The sequence below is a fragment of the Electrophorus electricus genome, chromosome 16 (assembly GCF_013358815.1).
Source record: "Electrophorus electricus isolate fEleEle1 chromosome 16, fEleEle1.pri, whole genome shotgun sequence".
Taxonomy (NCBI): domain Eukaryota; kingdom Metazoa; phylum Chordata; class Actinopteri; order Gymnotiformes; family Gymnotidae; genus Electrophorus; species Electrophorus electricus.
In genome coordinates this window covers 17838555-17852886 of record NC_049550.1, presented here as the reverse complement: position 1 = coordinate 17852886, position 14332 = coordinate 17838555, and the positions used below count along the sequence as shown (strand labels likewise).

Below are 14332 nucleotides of genomic sequence, written 5' to 3'. Positions count from 1 at the left end.
ATAAAAGTTACATATATAAATTTCACCAGCAAGTATTTTAAAATACTTTAAAACCCATGACTTAAATGTAATACACATGAATCATTTGTGGAAATGGGACAATTGCGCTTCAATCAGACTGACTAAATATCTACTTCTAGCCTTTAGTCAGTTCTTTAGAGCTACAGATTGACTTAGCCTATACAAGTACACAGCAAAATTAAACAGTGTTCCTCCAGGACCATTGTGCAACACAAAACAAGTGCAACAGACAACACACTACACGAGTGTAAACAATACAATACAGTGCAATAATACCATACAATAAATAAATACAGGACAGGACCAATACATAATGAACAGACATTGCATTATTTTGACCAGTACAGTACTGGGAATATGGTTAGGATAAAGTTGAAATTTTATGTAGCCCCAGATGTCAGTGAAACGTTTTATCGTAAAAAGACGGAGACAGGAGGTCTCACACATCAAGGCAGTTTAACACAAAAGTGTTAGTATCACATTCAAAGGTGAGTAGGAGGAGTGTATGTGTGGTTCAGATCAGGTGTTATTTTATCTGCTCTAGAAACCTAAATTGGCACAGGTTTTTAACTCGGTGTGTGTGTGTGTGTGTGTGTGTGTGTGTGTGTGTGTGTGTGTGTGTGTGTGTGTGTGTGTGTGTGTGTTTTTGTGTGTGTGTGATCCTCTCTAGTCTATGCTTTTTAATCTGTTTAAACAAAACCATTAGGATCACTTCATTGGCCAGTCAGGGATTTACTTTAGATGCTAGAAGCTGGAGGAAATGGATAATGACAGAGTTACACTGAATAAATATACACCCACAGCAGGACAAATGAAATGCCACAATTCACAGCATATACATATGGATGGACGGATAGACAAAGCAAGCAAGCTAAACCTGCAGTGACCAGGTAACAGAGCAGAGAAAAGAAGCCAGCCCAGGAGCAGCAAATTTATTTTCATTGCCTTCTCGCCAACAAGTATCGGGTGAAGCTTATTCCCACTGGATATCAGTGCTCAATCATTTTATTTCCACTGGATATCACAGTTCCATCAGCTGCACCTCCATGCGAGCAAAGAAAGCAATTGGCTAGTTATGCTAAATGGGTATTTCTTATATATCTGATAGACCTGCTTTTCTGTAGCAAAGGACTTACAGTAGCAAAGGGTTGTAGTCAATTCCAAAGAATTCTTGTTTTGGGCAGGGGATACAATTTCTTCAGAAAGGCTGCGAGATTAATTTCATATCCAGGACTGAAAGTGTCTTTGAAACTGAAATGTATGAATACCCTCATTGTCATACATGTAATAATAGCATGAATCCTTGGGTTCATTTTATCCCCATTGCCCTTTTCATATTCAATTAACTGTGAATAGTGGAAATTGTTATTTAAAAATATGCCATTATGACTTAAAAAGCAACAATTACAGGGAAGCACTGTTCTTCTTTCTCTAGCTAGATTCAGCCAGGTAGTTGAGATTTCTTGGATTCTTTGAATCTTGGGTGTCTTATAATAACAGACTTTGGGTGGGGATTTATTGAGTTTCCCAAAATAAAGGTGTTCTTAGGCATAGGTGGGTGTCTTTAATTGCTTGTCTTTGAATTTGAAGAAAATTTCCTATGTTTTTGGTGGCTTATTGTTCCAAATGATTTTACAGCATATTATATTTTAGATATTACATTTAACTTACTGTAATGTGGAGCAATCACTAGGCAGACACATACGCTGAGAAAAGTGGGATTTATTATGGGCAAATCCATATTCAGAGTCATTAATACTGTCCAGGTTCAATGAACCAACATGGAGAGTATGGGAATACACAGTAAACAAAAGAGACAAAAAGCACACAATAACAGAATATGGAAACAGGATACAATAATGAACATAAATTACACAAATAGGCTAAGAAACACCGGCAGAACAAATATGACAGGGATTAGTACATCCAACTACAGAGAACACAAGGGCATTGATAACAATAACAGGCCGCACAAACATGGCATGAAATCACAAAGACCAGCAAACTAACAGGGAAAAACACAGGGTTTAAATACACAGACTGATGAGGGCTTACAAGGAACAGGTGATAACTAATGAAATCAGTGAAAATCAAAACAAGAACCGGAACAGGAACAGAGAAGGTTTAACTAAAGAGGATGCTAGGAGGGGCCAACCATGACAATTACAAAATGGAAATCTGGTATGTTACTTACACAAAAAAGAAAATTAATTTTAGATTGTGGCTCTGGCGCTCTCGCTCTCTCTCTCTCTCTCTCTCTCTCTCTCTCTCTCTCTCTCTCTCTCTCATGGTCATGAGATGCAAATAAAAATGGATTTGGAGACATGAATGGAGAATACTGGCTAGGTGTGAAAGGCATTTTTGGGACTATGATGTAAAATATTCCACACAAGGGCTACAAATACTGAAAGAGCTGGGAAAATGAAATCCAAAACTTTCTTCAAGATACAGGAATAACTGTAATGAGCGGTTTTGATTACAGCTAAAAGAACAGACTTCTTCAATTTATATATGGACATATGTCTATATGGTTGTTTTGATACAATAGCAGTTCTATGGTTTGGTCCCAAATCACCAAAAATGTCATTTACTGTTGATTTTGTGATATGAATGTTGAAACGTGTTTTCAAAGGTCTGGAGAACATCTATCAGATAACATGGCGTCAGAGGTACATGCTGAGGGTGGAAGATTTTGATGATGGCAGTGCAGGATGCGAGCAGCATACAATCAATTTTCCAATGTTGATTCAGAGCTGCAAAAGTACAAGCTGCACATTGATGGATACACTGACAGAGGAGCAAGTGAAGGAGGAACTAAGGAGGAGCAGAACTCCAGAGGAGGGGAAAACATCAGCCTGTTTCATGCTGTGGTCTGCTAGGGCAGTAGCATCTCGCCTGCTGACACGAAGAGACACAGCAAGCTGTTCAAGAAGGCCAGCTCTGTCCTGGGATGCACCCTTGATCCAGTGGAGAGAGTGTGAGGTAGGAGAATGATGGTTAAGCTGTCATCCATGTTGGAGAACATGTTCAACCACATGCAGGACACTCAGAGTTGATTGTACAGGTCCTTTAGTGACAGGCTGATCCACCCATGGTATATGAAGTAGAGATACTGCACGTCCTGCATTCCTGCTGCTGTTAGACTTTTAAACCAAGAGTGCTCTCACTAAGACCACACATACCAAGAACACTAAAACTGATAATACAGCTGCCAACATGCAATTGTTGATTTTTTTTTGTGGAATCATTGCCTTTATGTTTGCAATTAAAGGTGTGTATACACCAAACTGTGCAATAGTGTATCTACTATACAATAGTATATATATTATATCAATTATTTTATTTTACCCTATTTTATTTTTAAGTATTATTTAAATGAAAAATTCTTGTATATACTCAATGCCACTGACACTATTGTACTATCCCCTTTGCTGCTGTAACACTGCAAATTTCCCCACTGTGGGATTCATAAAGGATTACCTTATTTTATCTTAATTCCATAGGATGGGCACAATTCCAGGGTAGGGCAGAATTTCACGAGATTGAACTATATGTGATTGAACTAAATTAATACTACACAGAAATTGGTGAGGCTTAGAATACACAAAGAATTGCAAAAGTTATTACATTTAGTTCAGAGAGCCAAACCTCAAAACTTCATAGCCAAAAAGTATTTGGAGTAGAGCTATAGGGTTTTACAAGTTCTTGTGAATATAATAGAAGTTTTCACATAATTTTGTTTCAAACAAATCCATTACCTGAACCAGGGGGCCTAAGTGAGTTGGCAGGGAAATACCCTATTATTAATGAGGACGTTATCTCTTTATTGATATTCTTTTGGAGATGCTGCTCATAAGTATTGATGTATTATGAATAATGTTAGATATCTGCTGCAGAATTGTTTATATGCACAGTACTTCAACAGATGTATTACAGGTGTCACAGATTTTACTAGAAATTATCCACACAAAGATTCTTTACTACATAATGATGGATGGATGGATGGATGGATGGATGGATGGATGGATGGATGATGGCCAATGTAAAGCTGCTAAAAGGCTGTTGCATCGACAGAAGCATACCCTGTTGCCCTCACATTGGTTGTGATGAAGTGCTTTGAAAAGATGGTCAGAGACTTCATCACCTCTTCACTGCCAGCCTCCATCATACCATGTATGACTATGAATGTGACAAATAAACTTTGAACTTTTATCCTGGAAATCAACATTAAGCAAAAGGTGATCACTAGAGTCTCTAGGGTCGTTGTTTTCTAAAAATAAAGATCTGAGACTCTAAACTCCATGTTCATTACGTTTACCAAAAAAGTGACACTGAAGCTTAAGATTCACTCATGTTACAGAAATAACTTTTCAGCATTCTTTTAATTTCAATATACTCTCCCGACACTAGGGGCAGTATGTCAGTTTACTTACTGTGATGACGTGTAACATGTCAAGCATCCAGGAAGTAAGTGCTTAGTTTAAAGTAGCAAGTTAAGACAGCTAGCTAGTTAGCTGATGAAGTAAAATATATTCATATACGATTCAACAACTAATTCAGATCCAGTTGTTTATTGACTTATCGCCTCGACAATGATTCTACACCGTGTCTTTAACTTGACATTGCTCGTTTTTGCGGTCCTTGTGTCGCTAAGCAACGCTAGAATACACGGTCTAGTTCTGAAGGTAAGTTGTTGTTAGCTAAGCTAAGCTAACCAACTACCGCTGCAGTTTTAAATACGAGGTGTGCGACATCACTTACAAGTTAGCCAGTTGCGTAGCTTATTGCTCGCAAAAGCATTGCCAGCGAGCAATATGCGTTAAAACTTATGACTTGCATGTAATGTAGACGAAATATTGGTGAAAACAAATGTTTAGATGAGCGCATTTCCGCATAAATGTCTTAAATACTCTTCATTGAAACTTTAGATAGCTAAGCTAGCTAGCCTTGTTGGTTGGTGACAGTCGGACAGCTAACCTACATCACACTGAATGTCTACTGCAAGTCCGGTCGAGACATCTACGGACTGACTTGGAAGATGGCGTGCCTCTCCTATTGCGTTGTTTTTGCTTAACGTCCACTTGACTAGCCTGAACAGCACTTTTAACATGTATCAGTTTGTTCTTGGTATGGAGATGAAGTCGAAACTTGTGGCGTGACTTTGTGTAGCCAAAAATTCCGGTAAACTTTTTATCGTACGGACATGGGGACAGAAGTCTCACACGTCAGGGCTGTAGCGTCACTTCGTCATAGTTGTCGTGTCAGAGAACCACTGAATAAATTTCCCTCAGCATTGCATGTAATCAACATGAACATTCTTCTATTTTCTCCCTCTGTACTTTTCTCTTCCAGAATGAAACACGGTTTGTGGTCCACCTCAACACATTTGGTTACTTTGCAAATGGAACTCTGGAAGTCAGACTCAAATCCCTTTATCTTCCACAAGAGAAGAAGAGTGATTATGCAAACTATGCTGTGAGATCTATTTGTGTGTGTGTGTGTGTGTGTGTGTGTGTGTGTGAGAGAGAGAGGACGAGAGACTGTGACAGCACTTGAAACAGACATATGTATTAACTGGCATCATTTGTGTTTGAGGAAAAGGGTGTGTGGGTGTGTACATATGTATGGAATATTGATATTTTGCCATAATGTGATAATTACTGTTTGTGTGTAAGGGTGGTCAATGCAGATATGTTGACATATATAAAGTTTATAATACCAAAGTTTGTGTGTGTATATGTTTAAACTTTGACCTGTGCTTTAAACATGTATGTGTGCATGCAGTGTAATGTAATTTTGCTCTATGCAGGTGGGCTTCAGCCTGTCCAGGGCACGTGTGAATGGTGTGTTCTCCTACCCAGTAAGTTGAGCTTGTGGTTGTAACATCAATTACTTCACACCACCACCATGTAAACAATGGCAATGTACTTCATCCCTTTAAGATGAAAGTTCCTTAATAATACAGTCAGTTTCAGTTACAGCACCATTTGCCATTTGATTTATAGTCCCATATGTGGCTGAGTCCAGTTACCATTGCAGCACTTTCAGATGCTCACGTCCTCTCTGTTGCCTCCATGAAAATGATATCTATACTAGTACACTAGTTCAGAGTGTAAGGACACCCATCAGCTAGAACCTGATCAGGAAGAAAACACACAAGTAATAGGAGAGCTCTTTTTAAAGACGTGTTTCACTGAGAGTGTTGTTTTTGATGGATCACTGGACTGTGATACTAATAAGATGCTGTCTCCAGTTACATGTGAAAACCATGTTTTTTCTGGGTGCACTGAGGTCACCATGATGGAGTCTGAGTTGGTCAAGATTCATCGGTTAAGCATACTGGGTTTTGTTGGTTGGTAGGCTGTTTTTTCCACATTATGATAATATGGTAACCCATGATGAAAGACAACATAATTATCGTGATTAATACATTTTTGTAACAGCCCACGCCTAGTTTTGCGAATAAGCGACTTCACCTGGTGTTCCAAGTTTTATTTGTTTTTGTGGCTTGGCCCATCCTACAAAGATCCTGACTGTAGTCACCCTGTTACAGATGTTTTCAGGTTGTTAGGGAGTGTGTAGTGGAGGTGACCTTCACAACAGATGGAGTCTTTGCTGGGTTAAGTAGTGGTGTCCAAACCATAGATGTTTGCAAGCTGTTGGGTCTAATGAGTAGTCTCTCAATGGTCACCATCAGGGTGTCGTTGACCTGTCCCACAGGCTGAGAACATGGATCGGTGCACTCTCTCCAAAACCAAGAGTGACGATAACCTTATTCTCTTCATCATCGACACACGCAATCTCAGGTAGGAGTGGAATGTGGGTGGGTGTGTGTGTGCTTTAGATCAGGTGTTGGATATTTTGCATAATCCCGAAAACTGAACTGGCACAATTTTCTAACTGTGTGTGTGTGTGTGTGTGTATATCTGGTGTGTCTGTCTATGCATGTGCTCAGTGTCCATGTAACGTCCTTCGGCAAACTGGACGCCATCTTAAAATCTGACTTAAAGAAAGAGGAGAAGCGTGAGTACATGTTCACAACAGAGCCAGATTCCCTCTTTAACTCCATGTACACCCAGTACACTTTGACAGCAGATCCAAATTCCCCCAAATTTCCCTTTTCTGAGGCTTTCAAATCTACATTGTTAAGTATGTAGTAAATCCACACCGGAAATCATTCTTATTAGAAGTGCGGAAGAGACGGGAAGATACTGACCCAAAGCCTGGTTCAGATCAGAGTCCCAGTAAGTCTGTTGGGGGAGACAAAGTTAACAAGAAACCAGAGGAGGTGGATGAGAAGAGCAAAATGCCAGTCGCCAGTCAGGTGAGTGTGTGGGCGCATGCGTGTTTGTATGCTGAAACTGTTGTTCACCACTTACTTTTCAAAGCCACTCGTAAGTTTACATCTTGGATCCTGATCAGGTGAACAGCTTGAATGGAATGACACTGGCCCTGAATAAGAAAGAAGATTACTCCTACAACTTCACAGTGAGTAGAGAGAGAGAGCCACTAGAATAACTCTGAGTCACCATGAATTTGCTGTTACATTTACTGCTTTAATGTGTCTTGTTCTATGTTCATTTCGCAAGTGCACAACCTGTAAAGGACTTGTAGCTGCATTTTGATTAGATGAAAGGTTTAGACAAAGTGATTGGTAGCCTGCGAAATGGCAGCTCTGTTAAAATCATAATTAAAAAAAACAAATTGTGATTGAAAGTGTAATTATACAGGTCAAAACCTATCTCTTCCTATCTCTGTCTCAGTTTCACATCACCATGGGCGACCTTTCCCAAGGCCTGTACAGTCTGGCCTTCCATAACTGCTACAACATGAGGCCGGGTATCCTCAGTCCCTACTCTATCAGTGTAAGTATTCGACCATGCCCCATCTGACCACCCATCCTGGACCAGCTCGAAGGCACAATCGTTAAAGTCTTTAAACAGTGTATACAGTCATCTTGCACTCAATCAGATCTAGTAGCTTCTAGATCTCTAAAGCCACTTACTGAAATTTTGACATTAAAAAAATGTGTTTGTGCATGCGTAGGTGGAGATTGAGGAGAAGAATCCAGCAGGCTTCCTCTCAGCAGCGGAGATTCCACTACCACGACTGTACATCTGCATGGCTGCCATGTTCCTCTCTGCAGCCATCATCTGGACATGCGCGCTACTGAAAGACAGGTACCCCCCCACCCCACACCACACACACACACACACACACACACACACACACACACACACACACACACACACAGACAGACAGAGTCATCTGGACATGCACCCTGCTAGAAAGACAGGTACACTGTGGGCACAATTATTAGGAAAGTTGCATTTTTGAGGATTCATTTTATTATTGAACAACTACAGTACTCTCGGTCAATCCAAAATGTTAATAAACCTCAAACCTGAGTATTTTAAAAAGTAAAAGTGAGGTTTTGGCTTTCTTAGGAGAATATGTGTGCAGAATTATTATACAACTAAATGAAAAACTGAAATTTTCCCTTGTCACTTGTTTTTCATCTGTTAAAGTGAGAATAACAAACAAAAAACTCAAAATTTACAAATAAACATTTCTGACATTTAAAAAAATCAGTGACCAATATAGCCACCCTTCTTTTCAATAACCTTTAAACCTTTCAAACATAGTTTTCTTTATATGTTGACGATCAACTTTTTGTAAGCAGCAACCACAGCGTCCCAGACATCCCAGCTGTGCTGTTTTCCTTTACTGCAAATCTCCTGTATAAGAAGGGCCCACAAGTTCTCTATAGGGTTTAGGTCAGGTGAGGAAGGGGGCCATGTTTTATTCTTTCATCTTTAAGGTCTTTAGTGGAGTACTTCAGTGCATGCGATAGAGCATTGTTCTGCCTAGAAATCATGGTCTTCTTGAAAGATGCAGACTTTTCCTGTACCACTGCTTGAGGAAAGTGTCTTCTAAAAATTAGCAGTAGGTTTGGGAGTTGATTTTGAGTCCATCTTCCACCTGAAAAGGTCCAACTAGCTCATCTTTAATAATACCAGCCCATAGCAGTACCCCACCTCCACCTTGCAGGAGTCTGAGTCGAAGTGGAGCTCTATGCCCAGTACTGATTCAGCCATGGGCCCATCCGTCTGGTCCGTCAAGAGTCACACTCGTATCATCAGTCCATAAAACATTTGAAAAATCTTCAGATATTTCTTGGCCCAGTCTTCATGTTTCGCCTTATGTGTCTTGTTCAGTGGTGGTCGGGTTTCAGCCTTCTGTACCTTGGCCTTGTCTCTGAGTACTGAACACTCCAGTACTGAAATCTTTGGCAGATAATTTATCTTTTTTTTTCTCACCACATTACTTGTGACCCTGTTGACTAGTTGCAACAAAACGTTTGATGGTTCTGTGATTACGCCCCAGTATCTTATCAATTTTAAGAGTGCTGCATCCCTCTGAAAGACTTTTTACAATTTTTGACTTTTCAGTCAGTTAAATCTCTTTTGGCCCATTTTGCCTGAGGAAAAGAAGCTGCCTAATAATTATGCACACCTTGATATAGGGTGTTTGATCTCTTTAGGCCACACTCTCCTTCATTACACAAATACACATCACCTGATATGCTTAAATCCAATAGGCATTCAAGTTTATGCAGCCTGGAGTTGGAAAATATGCATAAAATTATAATATGGTCAAATTACTCTCTTGCCTAATAATTGCACACACAGTGTACACACACACACACACACACACACACACACACACACACACACACACACACACAGTCTTCTGTATATGCACCCTGCTCAAACACAGGTCCACACGCACACTCACTCAGTCATCTGGGCATGCGCCCTCATGTTACAGGTTCAAGAAGACAAACATGCACACACTGATGTGCATATACACCCTTATACAGTCCTGAAGCTATACACATGTATCTGAACTGCGTTTACGTGTGCGTGCACATATGTGCATGTGCTTGGTTTGTGCATGGGGGGTTTTTTTTTGTTGTTTTTTTTGTTTTACAGATACAGCATGTTTAAGATCCACAGGTTGATGTTTGTTTGTGTGTTTACAGGTACAGCGTTTTTAAGATCCACTGGCTGATGGCAGCTTTGGCCTACACTAAAGCACTGTCACTGGTTTTCCACAGTGTGAGTACAGCCAAATCCTGTTACACAGGCATCCTCAGTTTATTCTGTGTGTGTGTGTGCGGGCGGGCGTGTTGGCTTTCCTTTCCCTCCTATTCAGACTGTGTAAACACACTCGGCCTACAGCGGTTCATACGGTCAGCGTTTAATGTTTTTGTAATGTTTTGTTTAATTGTAATGTTTACAATTAAAAAGATTATTAATAGGTTTTTAATAAAAATGAACTGTTCATTGTTGTATTAAGAGATGTTGCTGTTTGTGAGGTGGTATGTGTGAGTGTGGACCACAGCCCTCTATCTGCACCTCTGTTGGTTAAACTAGGGTCACTTTGGGTCACATACCAGTGTAAATCGCAGCATATGTTATGCATGTTTCTGACTTATGCTGTATGTCTTAAATTAAGAATTTCCTCATATTAATCATACTAATAACTGAACAAGTTTGAGCTGCCTTGATAATTCTCACTGTCCCTCTACCCCCTTCCCCCCACCCCCTCTCTCTCCAGATTAACTATCACTTTATCAACACAGAGGGACATCCAATAGAAGGCTGGGCAGTCATGTACTACATTACCCACCTGTGAGTGTTTTCGTGTCTGTATCCGTTTGTGTGTGCGTGTGTGTGAGAGAGATCTTACACTCTTTTCTAAGTCAGCTGCTGATCTGAGTAAAACCTCAGGCTGGAGAAGTTGTTGATTGGCCCTCAATCTCGTCTTTTTTCATGTTGTTTATCTCTCTGTGCAGACTGAAGGGGGCGCTACTCTTCATAACACTGGCTCTTATTGGGACAGGCTTTGCCTTCGTTAAATACATCTTGTCTGACAAGGAGAAGAAAATCTTCATGATTGTCATCCCTTTGCAGGTGTGTGTGTGTGTGTTTGTCGTCAGATTAGGTTGATCTATTTTTTGGCTTTAACATGTCATATACCCACTATGTTTCATATATAGATTATAATTTGAACTTCCTTTAAAATTATTGTTTATTACTATTTACATTGGCAAAACAAGGTGCTAAATTTCGGTTATCGTATCAACTTGGGAAGTTCATTATTGGTGCATCCTGTGTGTGTAGGTGCTGGCTAACGTGGCCTACATAATCATTGAGGAGACAGAGGAGGGGGCAAGCGAGTATACACTGTGGAGGGAAGTCCTCTTCCTTGTTGATCTCCTCTGCTGCGGGGCCATCCTCTTCCCCGTCGTCTGGTAGGTGTGTGTGTGTGTGTGTGTGTGTGTGTGCGCGTGTGTGTGCGCGCGCGTGTGTGCGCGCGTGTGTGTGCGCGCGTGTGTGTGCGCGCGTGTGTGTGCGCGCGTGTGTGTGCGCGCGTGTGTGTGCGCGCGTGTGTGTGCGCGTGTGTGTGTGTGTGTGTGTGTGTGTGTGTGTGTGTGTGTGTGCGTGTATGTGTGTGTAACCATTATTCATTATTAGATTTTTTATTTTACAGGTCTATTCGACACCTTCAGGAGGCTTCTAACACAGATGGCAAAGGTTTGTGTGCCTGTGTCTGCCTGTGTGAGTGTGTGTGTGCGCGCGCGCCTGCCTGTGTGTGTGTGTTTGCGTCTAATATTTGCTGTGTTTTGCAGCTGCAATGAATCTGGCCAAGCTGAAGTTGTTCAGACATTACTATGTGATGGTGAGTGTGTTGTTAAGCACCTGACACACAAAATAATATACACTGGCCAAACACCACAAGACTCACTTAGTTAACAGAAACACCCTTCACCACTCATATGATACTGATGCACTAATGTAACACTAGTGTATAACGTCCTTCCTATGTCTAAATACATTCCATACACATTAAGTATATTAAAAGCTTATTATGGGTCAATGCAAGTGTACTAACTGGTGACGTGTGTGTGTGTGCGCGCGCGCTGCGCGTCTGTGTGTGTGTGTGTGTGTGTGTAGATTGTGTGCTACATCTACTTCACGAGGATCATCGCTATCCTGTTAAAGATGACCGTACCCTTCCAGTGGCAGTGGTGCCAAGAGGTGGGTTGTTCTGGCCACTTTTGATGAGGTCATGATGTCACAGCCATATCCTTATACTTTGTTTTTGGCATTTATATTGATATCTATCTATCTGTCTATCTCGCTCTCTCGCCCTCTCTCTCAATCTCTCTCTCTCAATCTCTCAATCTCTCTCTCAATCTATAGTTTCTAATAGAGGTGTCCACTCTGGTGTTCTTTGTGTTGACGGGCTTCAAGTTCCGCCCGGCCTCCAACAACCCTTATCTGCAGCTCCCACAGGACGAGGAGGACGTGGAGATGGATGAAGTGTAAGACAGACAAAATTATTGTTGCAGTTTGCCTAACAAGTTGCAATTTTTATAAAAAGTTATGAGCACTCAATTTGGTGTATGTGTGTTCGCATGTTATGATGCATGATGTCTTCTCTCTCTCCCCAGTGTGACAGAATCTGGAGCATTAGAGGGCATCTCTAAGGTGAAGAAAACATCTAATGGACGAGAGAGACAGAGAGAGCCAGCCTTGTGATTATGATGTGACAGGGGAAGGATCTTGGACTGTTAAACTCTCCCCTCGACCATTCTACCTATGGTTGCTATGCAAGAGGTGTAGAAAGGGGAGAAGAAGCAGAGCAGAAGCTTTGGAGCTATTGCTTAGCTGTGTGTGTGTGTGTGTGTGTGTGTGTGTGTGTGTGTGTGTGTGTGTGTGTGTGTGTGTGTGTGTGTGTGTGTGTGTGTGTGTGTGTGTGTGTGTGTGTGTGTGTGTGTCAGAGCGAGAAAGAGAGAAGATGCCAAGCAGGACTGAATAGCACCTTCGTTTCCTACTATTTTTGTGCCCTTGGTTTTTCCACCTGTCCCACAAACCCCTTTGTACATTTTACAGTGAGTGCCTCTCTATTCCACACAGTCTTTTTTTTTTATTCCTCTCATTCTATCCAAATGCTAGGGCTGTGGAAGTCCAAAGATGTACAATCATCTACAGGGAAAAAATGCATTCCTTCAGTTTGTTTTTAAAAATGCATTCCTTAATTTTGTTTTTAATTCAGTCCATTTTCTTCCATCAGGCTTTATTATTTAATAGATTCTATGGTATGTCAGGTGGATGTTGGTCTAAGTTTATTTCTCCACTCTGTTTATTAGTCTGTTTGATGAGCAGGAGTCCATTTGGGCTTTTATTTTGAAGTGTGTGTGTGTGTGTGTGTGTGTGATTCTTGTCTAAAATCTTTACCTCAGCCACAGGCCTGGTGCCACCCCCAGCAGTAGCCCATTTCTGTGTTCCTGACACCATCGGGCTGAGTGTGTTTGTTTGAATTATTTATGGCTCCAGACTAATGTTTGTCCTGTACTGTGTCGCCCAAGGTGACTTGAGTCTTGAACTTTTAGACGCATCTTCGTTCAGTGTTGCAGCAGCTCAGGTGTTGTAGGGTGGCGTGAGCCACAGAGGCAGTACGCAGACATTTTGTAATCATACCTTATTTCCTAAGGGTGCTATGGAAGGTGTGTTAGCATGTGTCCTCTTACTGCATAGCAACAGGAATTCATGTCAGACTGAAAAGTCACAACCTTTCATGGGTTCTATGGTGAGGTTAGGTTTGCTGTTTAGCAGTGGAACTGGGCACTGAGCAGTCTAATTTGCTACTGCTTTGCAGGAGAACAGCAGAGAGCAGTGGGATTGGCTGCTGTTTCACATTGAAACTAAGAAGTGCAGTGATTATCTATTCCTACCTAAATGCACTCCCTACAGGGTGGACTGATGTTGTGCTTCCAGTTCAGATGATGCTCTTTTCTGTGAATCTAGGCTGGAGTAGCTACACAATTATGCACAATAATGGCACCCTATTGGCACACTTGAGCAATACAATGTCAGGAATATAAACTGAAACTCCACACTGCAGCTCCTATGAAGTGTTTAGTCTTCTTCCTGATCTCTGGATTGGGCGCGGCAAGTGGAGGCAGTGCTTGAGAGCTGCAAGCTGTGTGTATTGCTTGCTGATCCTGCACACTGTACCATGTGAAGGGCAGTTGTACAGCTGTGTGATTTACTCCTACAGTGCTGTAAGAGGAAAAAGGTCAGTCAGTTAGTGATGAAATGAAAGAAAGTCGCTTTGTTACACTTCTGTGCACTGTTGTATGAATGTACCCATGCAGTCAGCGTCTGTGTCGTTGGGCAAACACATCATTTACCTTGAGTATTTGTTAGGTTTGTTTTCATCAGCTATCTTTGCATTA

At 41.2% G+C, this 14332-nt stretch overlaps 1 protein-coding gene across 2 annotated transcripts; it reads left to right on the top strand.

Annotated features, from left to right (window-relative positions):
* Positions 1-4498: 4498 nt before the first annotated feature.
* Positions 4499-12695, top strand: LOC113589566 (protein GPR108). Of its 2 annotated transcripts, none has more exons than XM_027029286.2 (18): positions 4499-4706; positions 5374-5496; positions 5831-5881; positions 6742-6827; positions 6977-7044; positions 7212-7345; positions 7444-7509; positions 7785-7886; positions 8068-8201; positions 10067-10142; positions 10645-10718; positions 10883-11000; positions 11211-11341; positions 11581-11624; positions 11720-11769; positions 12045-12128; positions 12294-12415; positions 12545-12695. In XM_027029286.2, exons 1-18 carry the CDS (start codon positions 4614-4616, stop codon positions 12630-12632), a joined length of 1644 nt encoding a protein of 547 aa, XP_026885087.2. In that variant the 5' UTR covers positions 4499-4613; the 3' UTR covers positions 12633-12695. The 2 variants fall into 2 exon arrangements, with proteins under 2 accessions (XP_026885087.2, XP_026885086.2); XM_027029285.2 differs by having other exon boundaries at positions 7209-7345.
* The last annotated feature ends 1637 nt before the right edge of the window (positions 12696-14332 follow it).

What these genes read in the sequence shown, in the direction of transcription:
- LOC113589566 (XM_027029285.2), top strand. Translation starts at nt 4,614, where the DNA reads ATGATTCTACACCGTGTCTTTAACTTGACATTGCTCGTTTTTGCGGTC. An exon ending in AGTGGCAGTGGTGCCAAGAG is followed by an intron (nt 12,129 to 12,293) that starts GTGGGTTGTTCT and finishes CTCAATCTATAG; the next exon opens with TTTCTAATAGAGGTGTCCAC. An exon ending in GACGTGGAGATGGATGAAGT is followed by an intron (nt 12,416 to 12,544) that starts GTAAGACAGACA and finishes CTCTCTCCCCAG; the next exon opens with TGTGACAGAATCTGGAGCAT.